The sequence below is a fragment of the Trachemys scripta genome, chromosome 4, assembly GCF_013100865.1.
Source record: "Trachemys scripta elegans isolate TJP31775 chromosome 4, CAS_Tse_1.0, whole genome shotgun sequence".
Classification (NCBI taxonomy): Eukaryota; Metazoa; Chordata; order Testudines; family Emydidae; genus Trachemys; species Trachemys scripta.
Genome location: NC_048301.1, coordinates 45,881,603 through 45,901,654, shown reverse-complemented (window position 1 = coordinate 45,901,654; position 20,052 = coordinate 45,881,603). Strand labels below are relative to the sequence as shown.

The 20,052-nt window shown below is 40.3% G+C and overlaps 1 protein-coding gene across 1 annotated transcript in view; it reads right to left on the bottom strand.

The window, feature by feature from the left end:
• Positions 1-20,052, bottom strand: part of RALGAPA1 (Ral GTPase activating protein catalytic subunit alpha 1) — a gene marked incomplete in the record, with an annotated part of 246,933 nt that overhangs the window by 121,539 nt on the left and 105,342 nt on the right. Inside the window, 7 exon segments of the mRNA XM_034768622.1 lie at positions 6,973-7,128; positions 7,242-7,340; positions 7,448-7,641; positions 10,360-10,512; positions 13,584-13,760; positions 15,541-15,757; positions 19,072-19,196. Of these exon segments, the coding sequence (XP_034624513.1) occupies positions 6,973-7,128; positions 7,242-7,340; positions 7,448-7,641; positions 10,360-10,512; positions 13,584-13,760; positions 15,541-15,757; positions 19,072-19,196 (1,121 nt within the window).

The following is a 20,052-nucleotide window of genomic DNA, read 5'->3' as shown; positions in this document are numbered from 1 at the left end:
GGGGGGGGGCAGTGGGGGTTACGGCGGGGCAGCGCTCTTTTTTTTTTTGCCTGGGGCAGCAAAAAGGTTAGAGCCGGCCCTGCACTGAGGAATACTATCAACATCACTTGTGCTTTCGTGGAGTGAGCTTCCATCCACTGAGGGCATAGCCAAAGCGCTCTCATATGCAGTCTTGATACAGGATGTTATCCATCTAGAGACGCTTTGTGCAGAGACTGCTTGCCCCCTTCATGTGGTCTGTATATGACATGAACAGGCAAGGTGAAGCACAAAATGGTTTACTCCTGTCTAGATAAAAGGCTAGACATCGCCTGACATCCAGAGTATGGAGGGACTGTTCTTCCAGGAAAGAGTGCAGCTCACACACACCACCTGATTCAGATGAAACAGAGACCATGTTGGATAAAAACCTTGGGTGTGGTCGCAGCATCACCTTGCCCTTCGAGAACTGAGTGTAAGGAAGCTCAGCGATCAGGTCCTGCAACTCTCACAACCTTCTTGCAGATGTGATAGAAAACTGCGTTCCCAATAGCTAAGACAAGAAGGGCAGTGGACAGGATGCAAGTGACTCGAACGCAGGGCCCATTAGAGCAACCAGAAAGGTGTTTAGGTCCCACATGGGAACTGGTTCTCTGACTGGAGGATGTAAGCAGAGAAGCCCTTTCAGAAATCCTTTCAGCATAGCATTGGAAAAAAATGATTTCCCTTGACTAGGGGGATGATATTGATACTGATATTACTGCCAAATGCACCCTCAGTGAACTGAGTGCAGGCCCCAATTTCTGAAGATGTAACAGCTACTCCAAGACGTCCTGGATGGAAGTCCCTGTTGGTTTGGTCCCATGGGCCACGGACCACACCACTTTGCCAACTAGGCCATCCTAGTGGACATCTTCCTACTGCTGAATAGGACTTGTTGGACAGCCTCCGAGCACAGCTCTATGTCTTCATTCAGCCATGCAGCAGCCATGCCATAAGATGCAGGGAGCTGATCGCAGGCTGGAGAGTGTGGCCATGGTTCTGAGTGAGCAGGTTGGGATGGAGAGGAAGTGGTATGAGAGGTTGAACTGACAGAGCAAGGAGATAAGGGAACCAGCACTGCCTCGGCTGGGGCAAAGAGGATAAGCTTGGGCACGATCTACCTTGAGTTTGAGGATATCTGAGGCATGATCGGAATAGGAGGAAAGATGTACAGAAGCATCAACCGCCAACTCCAGTGGAAAACATCAGAGAGGGAGCCTGGGCTAAGACCCCCTCAGGAGCAGAATAGGGGATGCTTTCTGTTTTCCCTCGTCACAAACGGATCGATCACATGGATGCCCCATGTCTCAAAGACAACCCAGAGGACACTCACCTTCAAGGACCACTCATAGTTCAGGGAGAGAACCCTGCTGAGATGTCTGGAAGACAATTTTGTGCCCCCAGCAACTGGACTGCTACCAGAGTGATGTCTGCTTTGATGCAGAATTGCCATAGGTTGATTGCCTCTAAGCAGAGTAACCTGGAATGCCTCCCCATTGCTTGTTCACATAGTACATCACAGTGGTATTGTCGGTGAGTAGGTGAACCACTAGAAGGGTGAAATGGTCCCAGAAGGCACAACATGCATTGTGGATGGCTCGATGTTCCAGCACATTGATATGGAATGAGGCTTCCTGTTTTGACCACAGGTCCTCAATGAGTCCAGATGTGCCCCCCACCAACCCAGAAAGGAAGCGTCGGTAACTACTGAGTTTGTTGGAGGGACCTAGCGAAGGACTCCCTAGCACTCAGTGCGTGGGGACTCCTACCCGTGCAAGGAATCTAGGACTGGTGGAGGAAGGCCGAACCAACCTGTTCAGACAGTGCAGGGCAGGGCAGTAGATTGTCCTGAGTCACATCTGAAGACAGCAAAGGTACAGTCTGGCGAACTGGACCACTTGCATGCAAACGGACATGTGACCCAACAGGCTCAGACATACATGGAGTGTAGTGGAGGGCTGAGATTGCAGAGCTGTTGCATTGCCTGGAAGCAGTTGGTCGGCAGAAATGCCCTCAACATTGTGGAATCTAACAGGGCCCCAGTGATCTCAATTTTTTGAGCTGGATCCAAGGTTGACTTTGTGATGTTTAAAATGAGTCCCAGACACTAAAGTGAACGCAATGTGGTATCAATGTGGGCGAGAAGGTCTTCTATATAGCCACCCTTCACTAACCAGTCATTGAGGTATGGGAAAACATGGATTCCTTTCCACCTGAGATATGCCATAACAACTGCCATGTATTTGATGAAGATTGGGGGGCAGAAGAGAGGCTGAACAGGAGAAGCATGTACTGAAAGTGTGTTCTTCTACCATAAAATGAAGTTACTTCCTATGGCTTGTTAGAATAGTGACTTGAAAGTAAGCATCCTGAAGGTCCAGAGTTGTTCTGAAACGGCATGGGGAGTAGTCAATAGAGTGACCATGCGGAATTTCATGTACTTGTTGAATTTGCTAAGGCCCTGAAGGTCAAGAATGGGTCTCATCCCGCCCTTGGATTTTGGTATCAGGAAGTACCAGGAGAAGCAGCTGTGGCCTCAGTGTTCCTCCACTGCTCCCAAAGTTAGAAGAGAGCTGACCTGCTTGATGAACAGTGTCTCATGAGAAGGGTCCCTGAAGAGGGACGGGAAGCAGGGGTGGGAAAGGGGCCTGGAAAGGAACTGAATTGCATAGCCCAATCTGACAGTGTGTAGGACCCAGCTGTAGGCGGTAATCAAGTCCCGATCATTGTAAAAATGGGCCAGCCTGTCCCCAAAGGGGTGTGCGTGACAAAGAGGGCAGAATAATGACTGGACTAGTACTCTGGACTAAGGAGTCCAAATGGGCCCTTAGCAGGTGCCAAGGGAGGGCATATGGACTGTCCGAAGCCTGAATCTGCCTGCTTCTTTTTGTGGGATCTATCCCTCTTTATAGGGTATTCCCACTGTTTCAGAGAAAGGTTGTGCAAAGGAATGCTGTGGACAATACTGTTGCTGCTGCTGCGCCCCGTAGTGGAGTCTGCACAGATGGCGTGTACACTCCCAAGGACCCCAAGGTAGCTCTGGAATCCTTAAAGGAGTGCAAATAATCAGTCCTGTCCAAGAACAAGACTCAGCTGTCAAAGGGCAAGTCTTCAATGGGCTGGACGTCCAAAGTGATCCCAAATTTTGCCACCAGGAAGCCATCCTCGTAGTTACCTCCAAGGCCATCAGCTGGTTGAGGTGTGTGCAATGTCAAGGGCGGACTGCAGGGACGTTTTGGCCACCACACAACATTCCACAACAAACACCTGAAACTCCAGCCTCAGGCAACTGGTCTTTAAATTTAGACATGGCTGACCAATTGAGGAAATCATACTTGGACAGCAAAGCTTGTTGATTTAAAATCCTCATCCGTAGGGACGATGAGGTATAGATCTTCCTGCCCAGAAGATCCAACCACTTGGAGTCTCTGTCCTCAGTGGTAGACTTGAACCCACTCTGTCGGTCACTGCCGTTTCCACCATTATGGTCAGGGAATTAGTGGGTGGGTGGGAACAGAACCCTTCAAATCCCTGCATGGGACCAAAGTAGGACTTTTTTATGAAACTTGCCACTGGTGGCACAGAGGCTGGTATACTCCCACACGGCTCTTATTGACTCAAAGAGCACATCATTGATTGGGAGGGCCACACTCCCGGGGACAATGGACTTAATATCTACCAGTCTGTCGTGTGCTCTCCTGAAGAAACTCTGCCTGGATGCCCACGGATGTGGCTATGTGGAGTAAAAGGTCCTGGCATACCTTAAAGCCCGCCGGAATAGAAGGGGAGGCTGAACCGGGCAGCACTGCATCATCCAGCAATGAGGAAGAGGGTCCTGGCTGAGCAAAAACTGGCTCTTGCCTCTCCGAAAGATGTATCTGGAAGGGAGGACTCTTGTGGCTTTTCAGGGAGAAAGACCGCTGATGCCTGGGCTTGTGGCTCATCCAAAGTCACCACCGTTGAACTGGCAGGTGACTTCAGCTTTGCGGGATGAAAAGTGGGATCTCTGCAAACAAGGAATGTCCCACGGAGTCGAAGGTGACCACTGATATGGGTAGGCACTGGTGACCAGTAGAAGCCTGGCTAAGGTCCTCTATCCTGGCCACATGCCAATTCTGAGAGCCACACTGGTCCATTGGCAGCCCCTGAGTTCATTAGGAGATGCGGAGTAGAAGTATGACAACTCTGACTTGGAATCAGAGCCCCTGGATCTCTGCGACATGGGCGGAGCGACGCCTGAGGGAGCCAATAGCTCAGTCCTCCATTGTCCAGAACAAGGCAAGAATCAGCTCCCGCGATTAACACAGTACTGAGCATGTCAGGCAGCATTGGTCCCGGAGCCAACAGTGGTACCAAAGCACCCAAGTACATTGATGTCCAGGATGATGAGAGCCCCCATGGGAACACCTGAGGTATCAAATGTAGCAGGGCCAAAGAGGGCCCCGGTTCTGATGCCCCTGCACCGATTCCAGTACCAGCTCCATGCCCACCACGAGGAGGGAGCGTCTAGGTGCAGTGCTGAAGGACATGAAGGTTCAGCGGGACACTCCACTGGAGGGGCTGCTGAAGGCGTGATCATTGCAAAGTCCTGGACCAGCGGTGAGGACAGAATGGAAAGGCAGAGCAGGTCCACTAGACTGGTACTGGCATCACCCTCATTGGGACCTGGAGGCTGGCACTGGAGTCAACGATACAGGGTTTATGCCCTTCCCACTTGGTACCTGTGACATCCCATACACCGGAACTGATCACATGCTGATCTGTGCTTTTCCTGGGTGAGGCAGAGGAGTTGCGCTGCGACCTGGAGCAGTCCTGATTGGTCTTATGAGACCTCTTCCTCAGCACCAATAATGGAGAGTAGCTCCTCTGCCTCTTCAGAGAAGCACCTGTCCCAGAATGAGAGGTGGTAGCGCTCGCTGAGCCCGACGGCCATCTTCAGCCTGAGGAGGGCTTCAGTACTGGATCAGGCCGCATGGCCTGTTCAAGCAGATGCTACTTGAGAGGAAGGTCCCTGCACCACCCGAGTGCACTTCTTGCATGATCTACAGATTGAAGAATGGTCTGTAAGGTGGGCCTTGCCAAGACAAAGCAAGCACCTCATGTGGGGGTGTCGCTGTTGGGGATCGCCTCTCCACATGAAGGAGAGCATTTAAACCCTGGTGCGGGCATCAGCGGGGAACACTATCAACTAAGGGTATGTCTATATTACCCGCCAGATCGGCGGGCAGCGATCAATCCAGCGGGGGTCGATTTATTGCGACTAGGCTAGACACGATAAATTGACCCCTGAGTGCTCTCCCGTCAACTCCTGTACTCCACCGCTGTGAGAGGCGCAGGCAGAGTCGACAGGGGAGTGGCAGCAGTCAACTCACAGCAGCGAAGACACCATGATCAGTAGATGTAAGTACACTGACTTCAGCTATGTTATTCATGTGGCTGAAGTTGCGTAACTTAGATCGACTCCTCCCCCCTCACTCCCCAGTGTAGACCAGGCCTACTAACACTCTCTACTAACCACTGACTAAAGCTAGGTATATACAATAAACTAGACTAAAACAAAATATGCCGCCCCTCTATGGGTACTGCTAGACAAAAGTCCCTGGCTACCGAGCGCCAGGCACGCACACACCTAAGTGCAATACATGTCTGCATCTACTTAAAGAACACCTACTTCACACAGATAAGAGCCATCAGGAAAAAAATTTAAGCTGTGAAATGTCTTTAGTTTCTTTCATGCATTTTAACATTAACTGATCTGTTCTATATTTCCTCCTCTAAAAGGAAGCATAAGAACATAAGGGAAAAATTAACTTCATTTATCCCACAGCACAGCTGAGGGAAAAGATTTCAATTGTCAGCTAAAGAATCACACTAAATGGTTACCTGGAAATACAGTAAATTCTGAAAAAATAGCAGTGTTGCCCACTCACAATATTTGGTGTTTTTCTAAAAAGCACCCTCCGCTCTCCCGAGTCCTATTTCACGAGAACCTCCGCTTTCATAAAACAGTAAGTTTATAGACTTCATGTGTGTGGAGAAAAGCTTGAAACCATGCCATAAGTGTGTCCTAAAGGCTCAGAAACAAGACAAAAAAAACTGCCAATTTTTTTTTTTTTTTTTTTTTAAATCTCATGGGCTTTTGGACCTGACCCATGATTTTTGAACACTTGGGGATGGCAACACTGACCACATATGTCTGGAATTCTGGCACCACAAGAGGTCTCAATCCAGCGCTGACAGTCACTTAACCTTTTCATAAAGGTTTCTCCACTGAAAATTTGGGACAATACTACTTAACAAATGCAAGTTAATACTGTGAAGATTAGCTAATGATTTCTACCAAAGTACAGTGAAGATTTATATTGCTATGCATTCTAAGATAGATTTTGATTTTACCACAAGCACTAGGTATCGTGCAGCATGTAATTGCACCAGCCAGGGAGCAGACCAAGAACCACGTTGTGACTCAGAATCAATATGGTCCTTTGTTGCTACTTTGCTCCTGGGATGGGAGGAAAGAGAAGTAGCAATCTGTACCAATTTTGTACCTGGCACAATTACTTTCCCACCAGCCCAACTGCAAAGGTCGGTGCACTGAAAGGAGGGAGGGAAGCCTCCCAGAAGTTGCTTGTTTCTCTTTCCTACATGCTGCAACCTGCAAAATGGATAGCATAGCCTGTATAGATGAAAAATAGGGCACCTTCTGCCTCCTTACGCCCCTGCACAAATGTGCATAGCAGGTTATGATTGTGGTCATTACTAGGAGTGTGATTTACCAAGGCAAATGCTCAGCAATAGGATATAAGCTGAAGTATTAATTCTTAATTACCAAGTTAAATTATTTAATTGAAAATCCATCCAGTATTTTCTGACAGAGACATGACTCCATTTCAGCTATATTGTACATCCTCATCTGAATTCAAAAAAAATATGTAAAAAAAAACCACTTACCTGATCAACATGAAGAAGTCCACAGTGCATTATATTGTAGAAATGAGTTAAAAAATCCCTATTTGGAGAAACATCTTGTCTTCGCTTCATTGTATTACAAATAAGCTTATAAGCATGTAGCTTGCCTTGTTTGTATTTATCAGTCAACATGGTTGCCTACAGTTTTTAAAAAAAAGTACTTATTACACAAACGAAGTAACAGGTTAATGTTAGCATTGTTCTATATTATATGAATGTCTCTTATCTACTGAATGGTTTATTGTATTTACCTTGAAAAGCCACGGAGTTAGAATTCTCAGTGGTGGGATTAAAACTGGTGGAGAGGGTGAAGTCAAGTTATCAGCTGAAATACCAAGATTATCTCTTATCTGTAATTATTTAAGAACACAGAGGCAGTACGTCAGAAATTTATAGTTTTTGATCCATTCTCAAGCTCTTGCCCCATCAAGCTGGTTTGTAGAGAAGGTTCTTGTACCTTAGCCAGGTTCTGCCAGAGTTCACACAAGTAATCAAAAACTTGCGCATGAATTTCAGGGTCCATAATGGTGTTGACATCTCCCAAAATCCCTAGCATTCGTCTCCACATTACAGTAGCAACATCCGCATGCCATCCTGTAAGGGTGCCCCCTGCCATCACACTGCAACATTCTGATGGGAATTCACTAGTTTCTGTAATAGGAGAAAAAATGTACAATAAGAACGACCTTTGGTAAAGTAGAATAAGGTCTGATATTTAAATCATGAATAGTTTCCTTAAAACAAGTAATAAATGGATAAGGCATGTATGCAGACTAAGTACAATAAAGGTATTTCTTATAGAGCTAGCCACTTTAGCACTGAGTCATCTGATCTTGTTATTAAATTAACTACATCAGTCTACTTTTCCTTACTAAAGACATTTCATTTATACTTTTGCTTCAATGAAGCTGCAAATCTCCAACGTTCCCCATTCAAAGGATCGTCAGAAAATTTGCCTTCGGCTTTAAATCTTATTCACTAAAGCAGTTGGACCTTTTTCCTTTAGCATTTACCATGACTGACTCTTAGGGCTGGTCTACACTAACCCCCCATTTCGAACTAAGATACACAACTTCAGCTACGTTATTCACGTAGCTGAAGTCGAACTCTCTTAGTTCGAACTTACCGCGGGTCCATACGCGGCAGGCAGGCTCCGCCTTCAACTCCGCATACTCCTCTCGCGGAGCAGGAGTACCAGCGTCGACGGCGAGCACTTCCGGGATCGATCCCAGAAGATAAGATTGCTTACTGCCAGACCCAGAGGTAAGTATAGACGTACCCTTACTTGCAAATTAGGGAAGAGAATCCTGGAGAAAGTGTGAACTGCTGTATCTTGCCACTAGTCCCTCCTTAGTCAGCTAGTGAGGGGACAATACTCAGTAACTCAGCCCAGGAGCCTGAAAGCATCACTCAAGATGCAGTTCTCTCCACTTCAAAGTAGTGCAAATAAAACCTACTTTTCCAGCTGGCAGATAGTTTATCTACTTTTCTTAGCCCCCCAAAAGCCTAAATAAGTTAAGACTGGTAAATATCTATCAACGGATATTAAACATTAAAAACTGCCAATTATAAATACTATGCACAAGCACTTGAAAGTCGGATATTCAATGCTGTGGTTTCTCAAAAAACAAAAACAAAAAACCCACTTCATATGGATGGCAGCTGAGATATGGGACCATAGTGTAGTATTTTATGGTACAGTATGGTAAAATCTAAAATCTTATTTGAGCATTACAAACCGAGGATATAGTTTTTGGAAAGAGAATGAGGTTAGATTTGAATTTTTGATACACAGGATTAGTTTTTCAAAATGCCTAGGATTTTAAAGTGCTCAGCACACAGCTGGAGCCAGTTTAAAAAAAAAAACAAACAAAAAAACAAACAACCCACCCCTCCCCCACCACACACACAGGAGCTGGCTGGAAACCACAAGAAATTCCAGAATTTCATAAACAAACAATGCTCTGAAATGGAAAAAATGAATTTTTAAAAATTTCCTGCAGAATGAGAATTCCAAAATTGAGTTTTGAAAAAGTTAAAAAATTTCCACCCTTTTGAAACATTTCTGAGGCTCTCCAAGCTGGCCAGAGCCTTGGTAGCCTGCCATGTGGGGAGAGTCAGGGCTTCCAGGACTTAGCCAGGAGCCTAGAACCTCTGAGCAAACACTGGGGAGGCAAGCTGGAAGGAAACTGAAAGAGACATGCTTGATTTCCAGTGGGATTTTGTGAAAATCGACATGCTCCCATGGAATGTTTTGATTTCGACAAATTTGCATTTTTTGACAGAAATATGTTCCATCAGAAAATTTCCAACCCTCTCTACTCAGTTCGCATTTAGGTACTTATATGAGGGCGAGAACTTCAAAAGTGTTCGTGCACAGCAGCTCCAATTGTGACACTTATGGTCAGATTTTCAAAACCTCTCACAGCACCAGAACATAGTGAACTCTTCCGAAAATCTGGCCACTTATTTAGATGCCTAAATGGGATCTGAGCTCTCTTGAAAATCTGGCCCCAACTGAATACTGTGCTTTTTTTTTTTTTTTTAAAAAAAGTCTGGGCCATAGTGGCTATGGGAAAACACTATTAAAATAAAATAAAAGGATGTATATATATATATATCCTTTTATATACACACATATATACACACACATCCCTGTCAGTGAGTTGTGGAGGACGGTCTGGATTTTGGGTCAGTGGTTCATATAGGATATGTGGGAGGAAAATGCAGGTATGTACAATAGGATAGATATTCTCTATATACCTTTACTGCATTTACACCATAGTGGTTAAGGGTTTCTTGTGCATGAAGTTTGGCAGTTAGGTATAGTTGATTCATATAGGGTCAGAGAAAAAAGTTACCTTTCCATAAACAACTATCAATTTCTTGACTTACAAACATTTCAACAAAACAAGTGTGCCACACAATTAAAGGGTACCATTTAGCCTCAACTAAGAGTTTGTATAAATCAGAAGAGAAAAACAAAAGATGTTCTAAAATTACATGACAGCATCATACAAATGTAATGATGCTTCATTACTTATGTATTAGTGATGATGCAGTTCTGGACAATACTGAACATTACATTAAATTGTTGTGATTTTAAACATAAAAACAATTAAAAGGTTTTTTGGACTGATAATCCAAATAATCCACTGATAAGCACCTGCAGTGGTACACAAAAAACACAGGGCTTTCTGTAGCTTTAAGGAAATTATTTTCATTCAAAAGTTTCAAAATCTGTCAATGTAAATTAATATAAAAGCCTTGTATTAGACTGTTCCATACTAAAGGAATACTAGCTATTAATTATATTGCATTGAAAAAGAAAGAAAGAACAATTTTAAAGTTTTCTATTCCAGATATTGCCTAGGTCATCTGGCGTCTGTAAAACCGAGTGGTGGAGCTTCTCATCCAGCTGCAGATCCTTCTGCTCAATATGATCTGCATTCAAAGTGGCAGGAGAAGGTGTCTGTGATCGGGATCCAAGAGCAGATTGGCTTGGAGAAGCACTTTCAGAGCCTGTAAATGCAATTTTTTAAAAGTTACCTTAAAAATCTTTTCTATTTCTTTGAACTTCTGAAAAGTTTTCTAAACATAACATTAAAAAAAGCCCTGAGCTTTTTTTTAATAATCAAATCTGGCCAAGAAGATATACACCACAAGCAGATGGCCATGTGAATAGTGCTGTGAAAGAAGTCATCAGTCAAGTGATAAACTGATACCAAAACGTGTTCATGGATTAATTGACAAATGTCTACATTAAGTACAAATCGTTTTAGAGTATTTATTTTCTCTGACAATACTTTCAGTGTTTTCAACCAAACAAGTTTCTTCCCACCTTCCTTCACCAAGATCCCAATTCAGTAAAAGCATTTAGGCATGTGTTTAAGTCCCACTGAAGTGATTATTTTTCTGAATAGGTATAGATTTTACATATATGCTTAAGTCATATGACTTAATTGGTGTCCAAATTCCTGAATGTGAAAAATAGGGCCAGAGAAAATACAAAGAACAAGCAAACTGTAGCTAAATGAAAATTCTTATTCCTTCAACTACCAAGGGAGGTAAAATTCAGTGCTGGGTAGCAATGCTGCAAAGACATCTCCTGATGTTTTATTATTTCTTGGTATCCTTGTCAGGTCTCCACTACCGACAAGCCTGGGAAAGGAGAGCAGGTGTCTGATATGTTTCGGTTCTCCGGTTCTGCTTCTCTTGCCTCACAGTTCACCTTGCCTTTGAGTCAGGAGCTGGCTGGAGATCCCCATAAGCAGCCGAGCTCAGGCAGCTTTGTTAAATAGCAGAGAACATGGGAGATATGTGATTTAACCCCTAGCTTACCTAAGCATAAATAAACTTGTTGTTACCATGAAAATGCTGAAAGTCTGATTTTTAAATTTTAGACAAATGTAGCCTATATTTGAGATGTCATGATCAACATGTATGTATGTGAAGTTCCAAAAGCAACTAATTTAGCTACAAGAACAAAAAAAAACAAAACAAAATGGTAAGGCTATTAAGACTAACTTGCAAAACAATGATTTTTAATTAATTGTTCTCTCTTTAAACGTTAGATTTATAATATCTAGAAAGCATTAAAGTAAATTCAATTGTTGTCTGAACAGTGATTATGGTAAATAAGGAAACTAAATTAAATTGCCCAACTGTGAAATACAGGGATTTCTATCCTGCTTCAAGTGAAAAAACTCAACACAACCTTAAATATGGAATTGTAATTAGTGCCATTATAATAAAAAGATAGTAGCAGTTCACGAAAGTGGACACCAAATAAAAAAAACATCTGAAAACCACCACCAATATATCCTGGGGAAGTACTTTTCCCCCTTTCAGCACTGCTCTGCAACACAGCATACTGTTTCCCTCTGGTAGTTAAAAGGTAAAGGATTTTTATTAGCTACTGGTTGCTTGTTCTCCATCTTTTCCTCAGGCCTTATTTAAAATGCACATTTCAGGCTAAGAAGTTCCAGGACTTCTCCAAAAGGACATTATTTACTCCTTTCCACACAGAAGCAGAAAATACTTATTTTAAGGGTGAGGGAGGCATGGGGAAGAGAGTACATCAAGTACTGTATTTAAAACCTCTTAAAATAAAGTTTATTTTATTTCTTCTCCTGTTTTCTGCTCTCTCCACATAGAAAGATATAGTGACCAAAACAATTCTGTATAGGAGTTGGAAAGGAAAGGGCAGACTAATTATGCAGAATGTGATAAGCTACTGAGTTCTTTTGAGAAAACTAAAGGATACTCCATCACAGTTGCCTCTAATTCTTACAAAGCGTACTGCAGAATCACTTTGCTCTAATGCTACTGAATGAACAGTGATAGACAAACTCATTCATTTCCTGTTAATACTCCAGCAAGAAAATTTCCCACTAAGAAACTGGAAAGCAGAGCTAAATAATTAACAAAAATAAGTATCTTTGCCAAACAAAAATTGCCTATCCCTGAAATGTTGGCTCAACAAACAAACAATTTGAAGGAAACTAGGGCAGTAAGATTAATCCTCTTAACACTTCCATGCCAAAGAAAGAATTAAAACAGCAAGAGTACAACTGAACAAAGCCACTACAGTTTATAAATATGGAGGGGACTAAAAAAAAATGTCTAAAGGAAGCTAATACCATGCTTCTCGGAGTATAAAGACAGCTTCAGGAAAGGAACAGAGTATTTCTATGGCTCATCTGCCACAAGTAGAGATGTCTTCAATATTTCTCAAAATGCAGGAGTTTGATTTGTTATAGACCCCCACAGCCCAGGGTACAGATGTTCTGTTGCAAAGATGAAACTTCAAAGTAGCAAGCATGTTTGATCCTTGGCTTGCAACTGCCACAGCATTATACAAAACAGCTAGAGAACAAGGGATGTGAAACTGACTATGGAATCCATAAATCCTGGCCCTAGTAAACTCAGACACTTCCTCAGGATGTGCCTTGGAGAAGATTCTTTCCACAATCTAGTTCTCAAGAGGTTGATTTTTACCATGTTAAAAAGGGTGGGGAGAAGAAAAAAATCTAGTAACTCAACATTCAAGTGAACATGGATTGTATGGTGCACATGTTGATGTTTTACATATCAAAAGCATCAAGCTCCATAACAGAACACCCTGAGAGAACGTAAGAGGTAGGAGTGTCTCAGGCATCCCATGATGTAGCTGTAAGTTGATCTGAAAAAGTACTATATACCAGAGTACTTTAAAGAGTTATTTATATAAAAAAAATTAGTTGTTTTTCTAGTAATGATAAAAATAGTTGGTAACACTTCATCAATGAGATACAGTATATTATGTACTCACAGTTTTCCACATGATAAATCTGTCAATTTTTCCAGAAAAGACTAAACATATACTTAGCACTCTATGTCAATATCTGCTGATCATGTAAGTCAAGAGGAAGTTTTTCCTAGTCAGGTTATTTCACTCAGTTTTCATAAGGATTTCAATTAACACAATACCTGAATTCCAAATATCAGTGTACACAGAAAATATATTAATTGCAAAGTTGCTACCTGTATTCTTCAGCATGAATGGGAAAATATTTGAAATTAAAATCTATTTATTTTTACAACTACTTTACCAGTAATAGTTGCAGCTTCAGCAGACAATGGTTGCTGGTTAAGACTGCTTGTTTCAGAATCAATGTGGAGGGTAGTTAGACTAGCCACTTCCTGTTCCTCGGCACTCTGCTGATGTCCTGAAATTGCATCAATCTCAGTGGAAGCTGGTGTCCCAGCATCAGTGCCAAAACTGAAACCTATAGTAAGGAAAGAGCTACGTGGTTAATTATACCATTGTTGATGAACACGAACTTAAAGAACATTGCCAACCAAAGACACTTCCAAAATGGTCCGTGTAAAAATGTATACACCCCTTTATGTTAACAATAAACAGCTCAAGCAAATTACTCCAAAACCAACATTTAAGTAGGAAACCATTTACTATTTCAAATGCTTCTCCAGTTTCAGTCACAAAATTGAGTTATGCAAAACACACTGCTATTGCATATTCTGCATTCTATTTAGTTGGCAAGGTCAAATATTTTTTACTTCATTCTCATCATTTAGGTATAATATAATGCACAAATTATGGAATCTGCTCTCAACACTGAGGGCTTGTCTACATGGAGACAGTGTGCAGCAAACTAAGGTGTGAATATTTGCCACACCAGTTTGCCAAGTGCTAACTGGCCATGTGGATTCTGCTACTGTGTACTACAAGTTCCACAGTGCACTTTGAAGCACTACAGAAATTTTAGGGCATCACAGAATGGTCTAAACAGCATGCTAGTGCGATGTAGATTTACATCCTAGCTTGCCGAGCACTAAGTCTCCATGTAAACAAGCCCTAGGGTGCCTAAAAGAAAACATCTAAATATCAACTTTAATTGAGAATATTATGGAAAATGACAGTTTTCTGCAAATAGTACTAAATTGATTGTTTTATATCCTGAGTTTTAGATTTGACAGCTTTGAGATTATAACACTAAAGACAAAATTTCATGCTCAAATCAGTTTAGCCAATGTAGCTTTTGTCGCTCTGCTATAGTTAAGGCTATATAGTAAGATTCCAGGATTGTCATTCCACGTGTCGCTCTGAAGCCTACAATATCTGTTGAATCAGTGTAAAGTGATGGAAACAGCTACAAACATGGTTGAGGTCTCTTTTTGTTTAGAACATCACCAGGTTCAATCATTACTGAGATTCATAGTCTCTTTTTGTAATTTTTAGTTCTCACTCCTTTTTTTTGGCTTTTTTACACTTTACAAATTACACCAGTAAGAAAGCACAGGTTTTATCTGGGTAGTTATTTAACTTCTAAAGTAAATAATTCCTACATTTTATATAGATTTTCCAAAGAAAACCCATCACTTCTCGGTTGTACAAGGTGTGTCCTCAGTGACACTTGTAGCCTCTTCCCATTAACAAGAATGGGAGTGGCATGAATAAAAAAATTCAAAGAAAAATGGTTTAATAGATTGGCTGTCTCTTATCAGGTAGTATTTTGCTTCACTATTTCACTGCATGCATCCGATGAAGTGGGTTTAGCCCACGAAAGCTTATGTCCAAATCAATTTGTTAGTCTCTGAGGTGCCACAAGGACTCCTCGTTCTTATTCCTAACTACATAGTCAAAAAGATTGTATACTAAGAAAGGTTTTTACTTTTTTATATTTAAACTGATGTTTCAAGGAAGTAAAAAAGACTTCCAAAATGAATGCATGAAGACATTCCTCAGTGTAGGGACCATATCTTCCTAGGTATGTTGTGTGGTGTGGTTGTTCAACACATTACACAGTAAGGCCCCATTTCTGCTTTGGGCTCTACTACAATACAAATAGCGAATAAAGCTATTTTAATAAGAATTACTGCATCTTTCAAGAACTATATTACTTCACTAACTAAACTATTGATAACATCAATGGGATGTTCATATGAAATCCTGTTCATGAGACAGCTGTATACAAGCTATTTAAAAATGGAAATTAATACGCATAGATAAAAACAACTTTACTACTTTTGGAAAAATATACTTGCTTTCAAATTTGTGGCCATCATACTGGAAAGCACTGAATGAGTCAGAATGGCTATCTGAACTGATCAGGTCACTGCTTCCTGCACTGGCAGGAGACGTCCATTCAGAAGGCACACCTGGATCATCTATAGGGCGCATTTGGCTCTGCTTGTTCAATATATCAGGAAGGTCTTTTGGAACTTCCAGGCTGCCAGGACTGCTCCCTCTTCTTGTCACATTCTAAAAATTGAAGAATTATAAAGTATTTTACAATCTAATAGTTTCCTTATTCACAGCAAGCAGTTATCACACATTTACAAATGTCAATATTCAGGGAAATAGTTCACAAATAACCAAATTCAAAATGTCTAGATATTATGATGTATATAGATTTTTTTTAAAGTATATTTTTTTTGTAAAATGCACTTAGTTTATTGAAAGGATACAAGTTACAACGTTTTAATTAGAAATTACCTCCTTTATTAAAATAATTAAAAAATAATTGAACCCATTCTTCCAGTATTTAAAGCTGTATCAAAAAAATGCTCAGTGCAGAGAATTCTAGGGCCTACATTTTGTGAACTTTTCACATGCCTAAGTTGTGTGTGCAAAAAACCCAATGAGCCAGTAATAAATGTCGATCTTGCACATGCATATAACATTGTGCACACAAATCCCTTACTCACACCTGTACATTGGGCTTTTTGCGCATCAAAAACAGGGAACAAACAAATGTGCATGCACTTCAAAAGACTGGGAACGAGGCCAATATGTGAAACATTTGTTAAAACTAGAGAGATGCAGAGAATATGGAGAGAGAATATTTTGAAAATTATCTCCAAAATACTAAACATATTTTTCAACCTTAGCTTTCATTAAGTATTTGTGAGAAAAAACTCCATAAAACAATCTTGACAAATTTTGACTTGCAGCCTACAAAACTGAAAGCAGAATCTCAATATGCACCAAGAGTCAAATGCTATGTATATCTTAATTCCCTAGACACTAAACATAATACTCAATATTCACTTGAATACCTATTCAATGTATTGTGACGATGGAACCTACAGATCCTTTCTTACCCAGAAAAGACTGAAGTGTTCGAAGCCTTGTGTGAAGCCTTGTGTTCCTGGACTCTCACAATTGCCCCTTTAACAAGTTAGGACTATTTGGGTGAGGATGGAGAACTCAAAAAATCTGGAAAAGCTTTTTTATGAAACATCCTGAACTTTTCTATGAACTAAAAGTTAAGAGACTAAAGGTAACCGGTGAGAGAATTTTTTTGTTTGTTTTTTAAACACTAGACCTGATCTGTTCTTTCCTTTGTCCTTTCCCTATTATCTAATCTTAATTACAGGTTTCACCAGGTTGGTATAGTTTTCATGACATAAGTTTGATGTTTCTAGGATCTTCAACTACCTGAAGGGGGGTTCCAAAGGGGATGGAGCTAGGCTGTTCTCAGAGGTGGCAGATGACAGAACAAGGAGCAATGGTCTCAAGTTGCAGTGGAGGAGGTCTAGGTTGGAGATTAGGAAAAAACTATTTCACTAGGAGGGTGGTGAAGCACTGGAATGGGTTACCTAGGGAGGTGGTGGAATCTCCTTCCTTAGAGGTTTTTAAGGCCCAGCTGGACAAAGCCCTGGCTGGGATGATTTAGATGACGTTGGTCCTGCTTTGAGCAGGGGGTTGAACTAGATGACCTCCTGAGGTCTCTTCCAACCCTAATATTCTATGAGTTTATGGATCTAACAACTTAGCACTTGTTGGGCTAACAATCTGGACCTTGCCTGACATTCCCTTTACAAATCTGCCATAAGATCAAGGGAGAATTCCATCCAGCAACTGGGTCTCAATTCCTCATTCCAGCTGACCTCAGCAGGGACCACAACTTTCTACAACACTGAGGTAAGAGCCATGTTTCCTGCCTGAACTGATAACAGGCACAGTCAACATGTCTGACCACCTACTTATAAAAGAAAGTTCTTCCCTTTTCCTCACTCGTCTGCCTTTTGTGTCTATTTCTGTTTTGTTGGGAATAAATTGATTTACCAAAACCATAGACTGAGTTTATGACTTTGATATAATTCAGTTAACATTTTCCATTTTATAGTAAGGGTTAATTTGATTTTATGAGTAGAAGGTTATTCATTCCTTAGTAACAACACATGATATTCAACTTTGAATCATATAGAGAAAGAACCAGATCTTTTCTAAGAACGAGGAGCATAAGTAACATCTGAGTCAAATGATTTTGAATGGTGTAATTAAAAAAAAAAAAAAAAAAAAAAGAAGACATCTTTAAATACACACTAAGATTGGCCAAAAATTCAGTGGTTTTGGAATTGAATAATGGAACATGCAACAAGATAAAGGATTGGCAATTTGTTCTATACATGCTGTAGGCTGTATTGGGACTATGCAATATATTGTGCACCAACAGTTCAAATCTGATAAACATGGGATTTACCTTTGAAGGAGAAAAAACCCAGCATTTGAACAGACATTTAAGGCAAATCACTTGCCACTTATCTATCATTCATCAGATATGAAGATAAATCAAGCCGAACTAACTACATGGAAATTGTTCCTCCTTTACCCCATGCTATTAAGGAGCCCAACTACTCTTTGAAAACTTTATATGTGAGCAAACCTTAGAACGGCATTGGATACATCCACAACCTACTGAAAAGGAATTTGCTAGCCACACAAAATTGGAGTGATCATTAAGTCTGAAATAATAAATTTAAATTGCTTCCCATTCAGTCTCTTCGTTGACAGAAAAACTTGCAATAAAACAGTAATTTTATATTTTTCCTTTCCCATCGCTGCCAATTAACAAAACATTTATCTTCTCCAATCAGCTGCCTCTTTTCATAATCATTCAGTGATAACTCAATCCAATGCTTGTAATACAGAACTGCTTACATGATTATGAATGAGGACATCTCAAACATGGCATTACTGATCAAATATGGCACGAGTGAAAAAGTCAGGCTCTAGAGCAGAAAGCTATTGATACAAAAATATCTTGATAAGCAGAAGTGAAAAGAAAAGAAGCAAAGGCAAACTACACACCTTTTAAAAATATTTAGTTTTCTAGATTGTGCCAGTAAATACACCTTCACAGAACAATATACAATACCACCCTGTGTATGTTAATACACACATTCAGGCTTTGATCATGTAAACACTTATGCATACAAGTAACTAGGCTCAGGATTGGTGCCATTCAACCCAAAGAGACGATGCAATAGAATACTAATTTGCGTGAAGTGACATTGTTTGCGGGATCAATAATGAAGAATTTTAGCATAAAATGGTGTGTGAATATTATGTCACTGCCCATTAGATTGTAAATCCTGTTTTTTAAGTCATGGTGTGTGACATAATATACACGCAACATGACAAACAGATTTACAATCTAATGGGCAGTAATTTTCAAATGTATTTCTGGTTCTTAAAATCCAGAATAAAATATTTCTGTAATTAGAGCAATAGTTTTATAATGTATTTGCATATTGTTTTTACATGCAAAAAAAGTCATAAAAGCTTACCAATGCACTACCACTGCGGAGTCTCTCAGCTATAAACTCATCCATGAGGTCAGGAACATTTGTATTGCTACTGCCAATATCGCTAGCAAGAGGGTGCAGCTTTTGACTCATGTCCTCTCTATTGACTAAAAGCAAATGAATGACTACATATAGTAAGGGATACTTTTAAAAATACATTTTAAAAAACAGAAGTCAAATCAAGAAACCTAGGTCAGTAAAAAAAAAAAATTACTTCCCAAACATGCATTTAAGAGTTTTCTCCTCTTGAATAGATTCAGTCTTAAGAATTAGTAAATCTCCTTTTTCCTCCCCACTAAGCGGGTGTTAGTTAATTTCCAGTATAACCTTAAAGAGCAAGAAAGCTTACAGATAAGCACTACTCAAAGTTGTTAATGCTTGCTTTAAGGATACAGCATATATCCCTCCTCCCTTCCTCCACATCACAAAAAAAATACAAATCCTAAGAATTTTTATTATTTCTAATGAGGAACAATGCTGGAGAAGAAAGTACACTAGATAAAGAAATATGATAAATGTCAATGTAGTACTGTATACAGTTAGTATACTTGCAAATAAAATCTTATGTAATAAAAAATAAATATATGGTGCAACATGGAATACAAACTCAAAAAAACTCTTTAAATGGTCAGTGATTTATGAACAACTAATTAATTTCTTTTAGTTTCCACATTTTATAGAATTACATTGCCTTAATTATACTATGAATGTTGCAACTAATTATAGCATTTTAGCCTTTAAGGTTGCAATTTGTTCAAATTCATATTCTTAGATAAAAATTATCCCTCAGGAGACTACAGTGAAAATTATATGAATTTAACGTAAGACCTTAATATCAAAATTTCAAATAAAATGATATTTCAAAATAATTTGTGTCTCACTACTTTTGCAAATGTAAACTGTTTATCTTGGAGAAACTACATAAAATATGTTAAAACAAATGATATAGAAAGAATCTTTTTT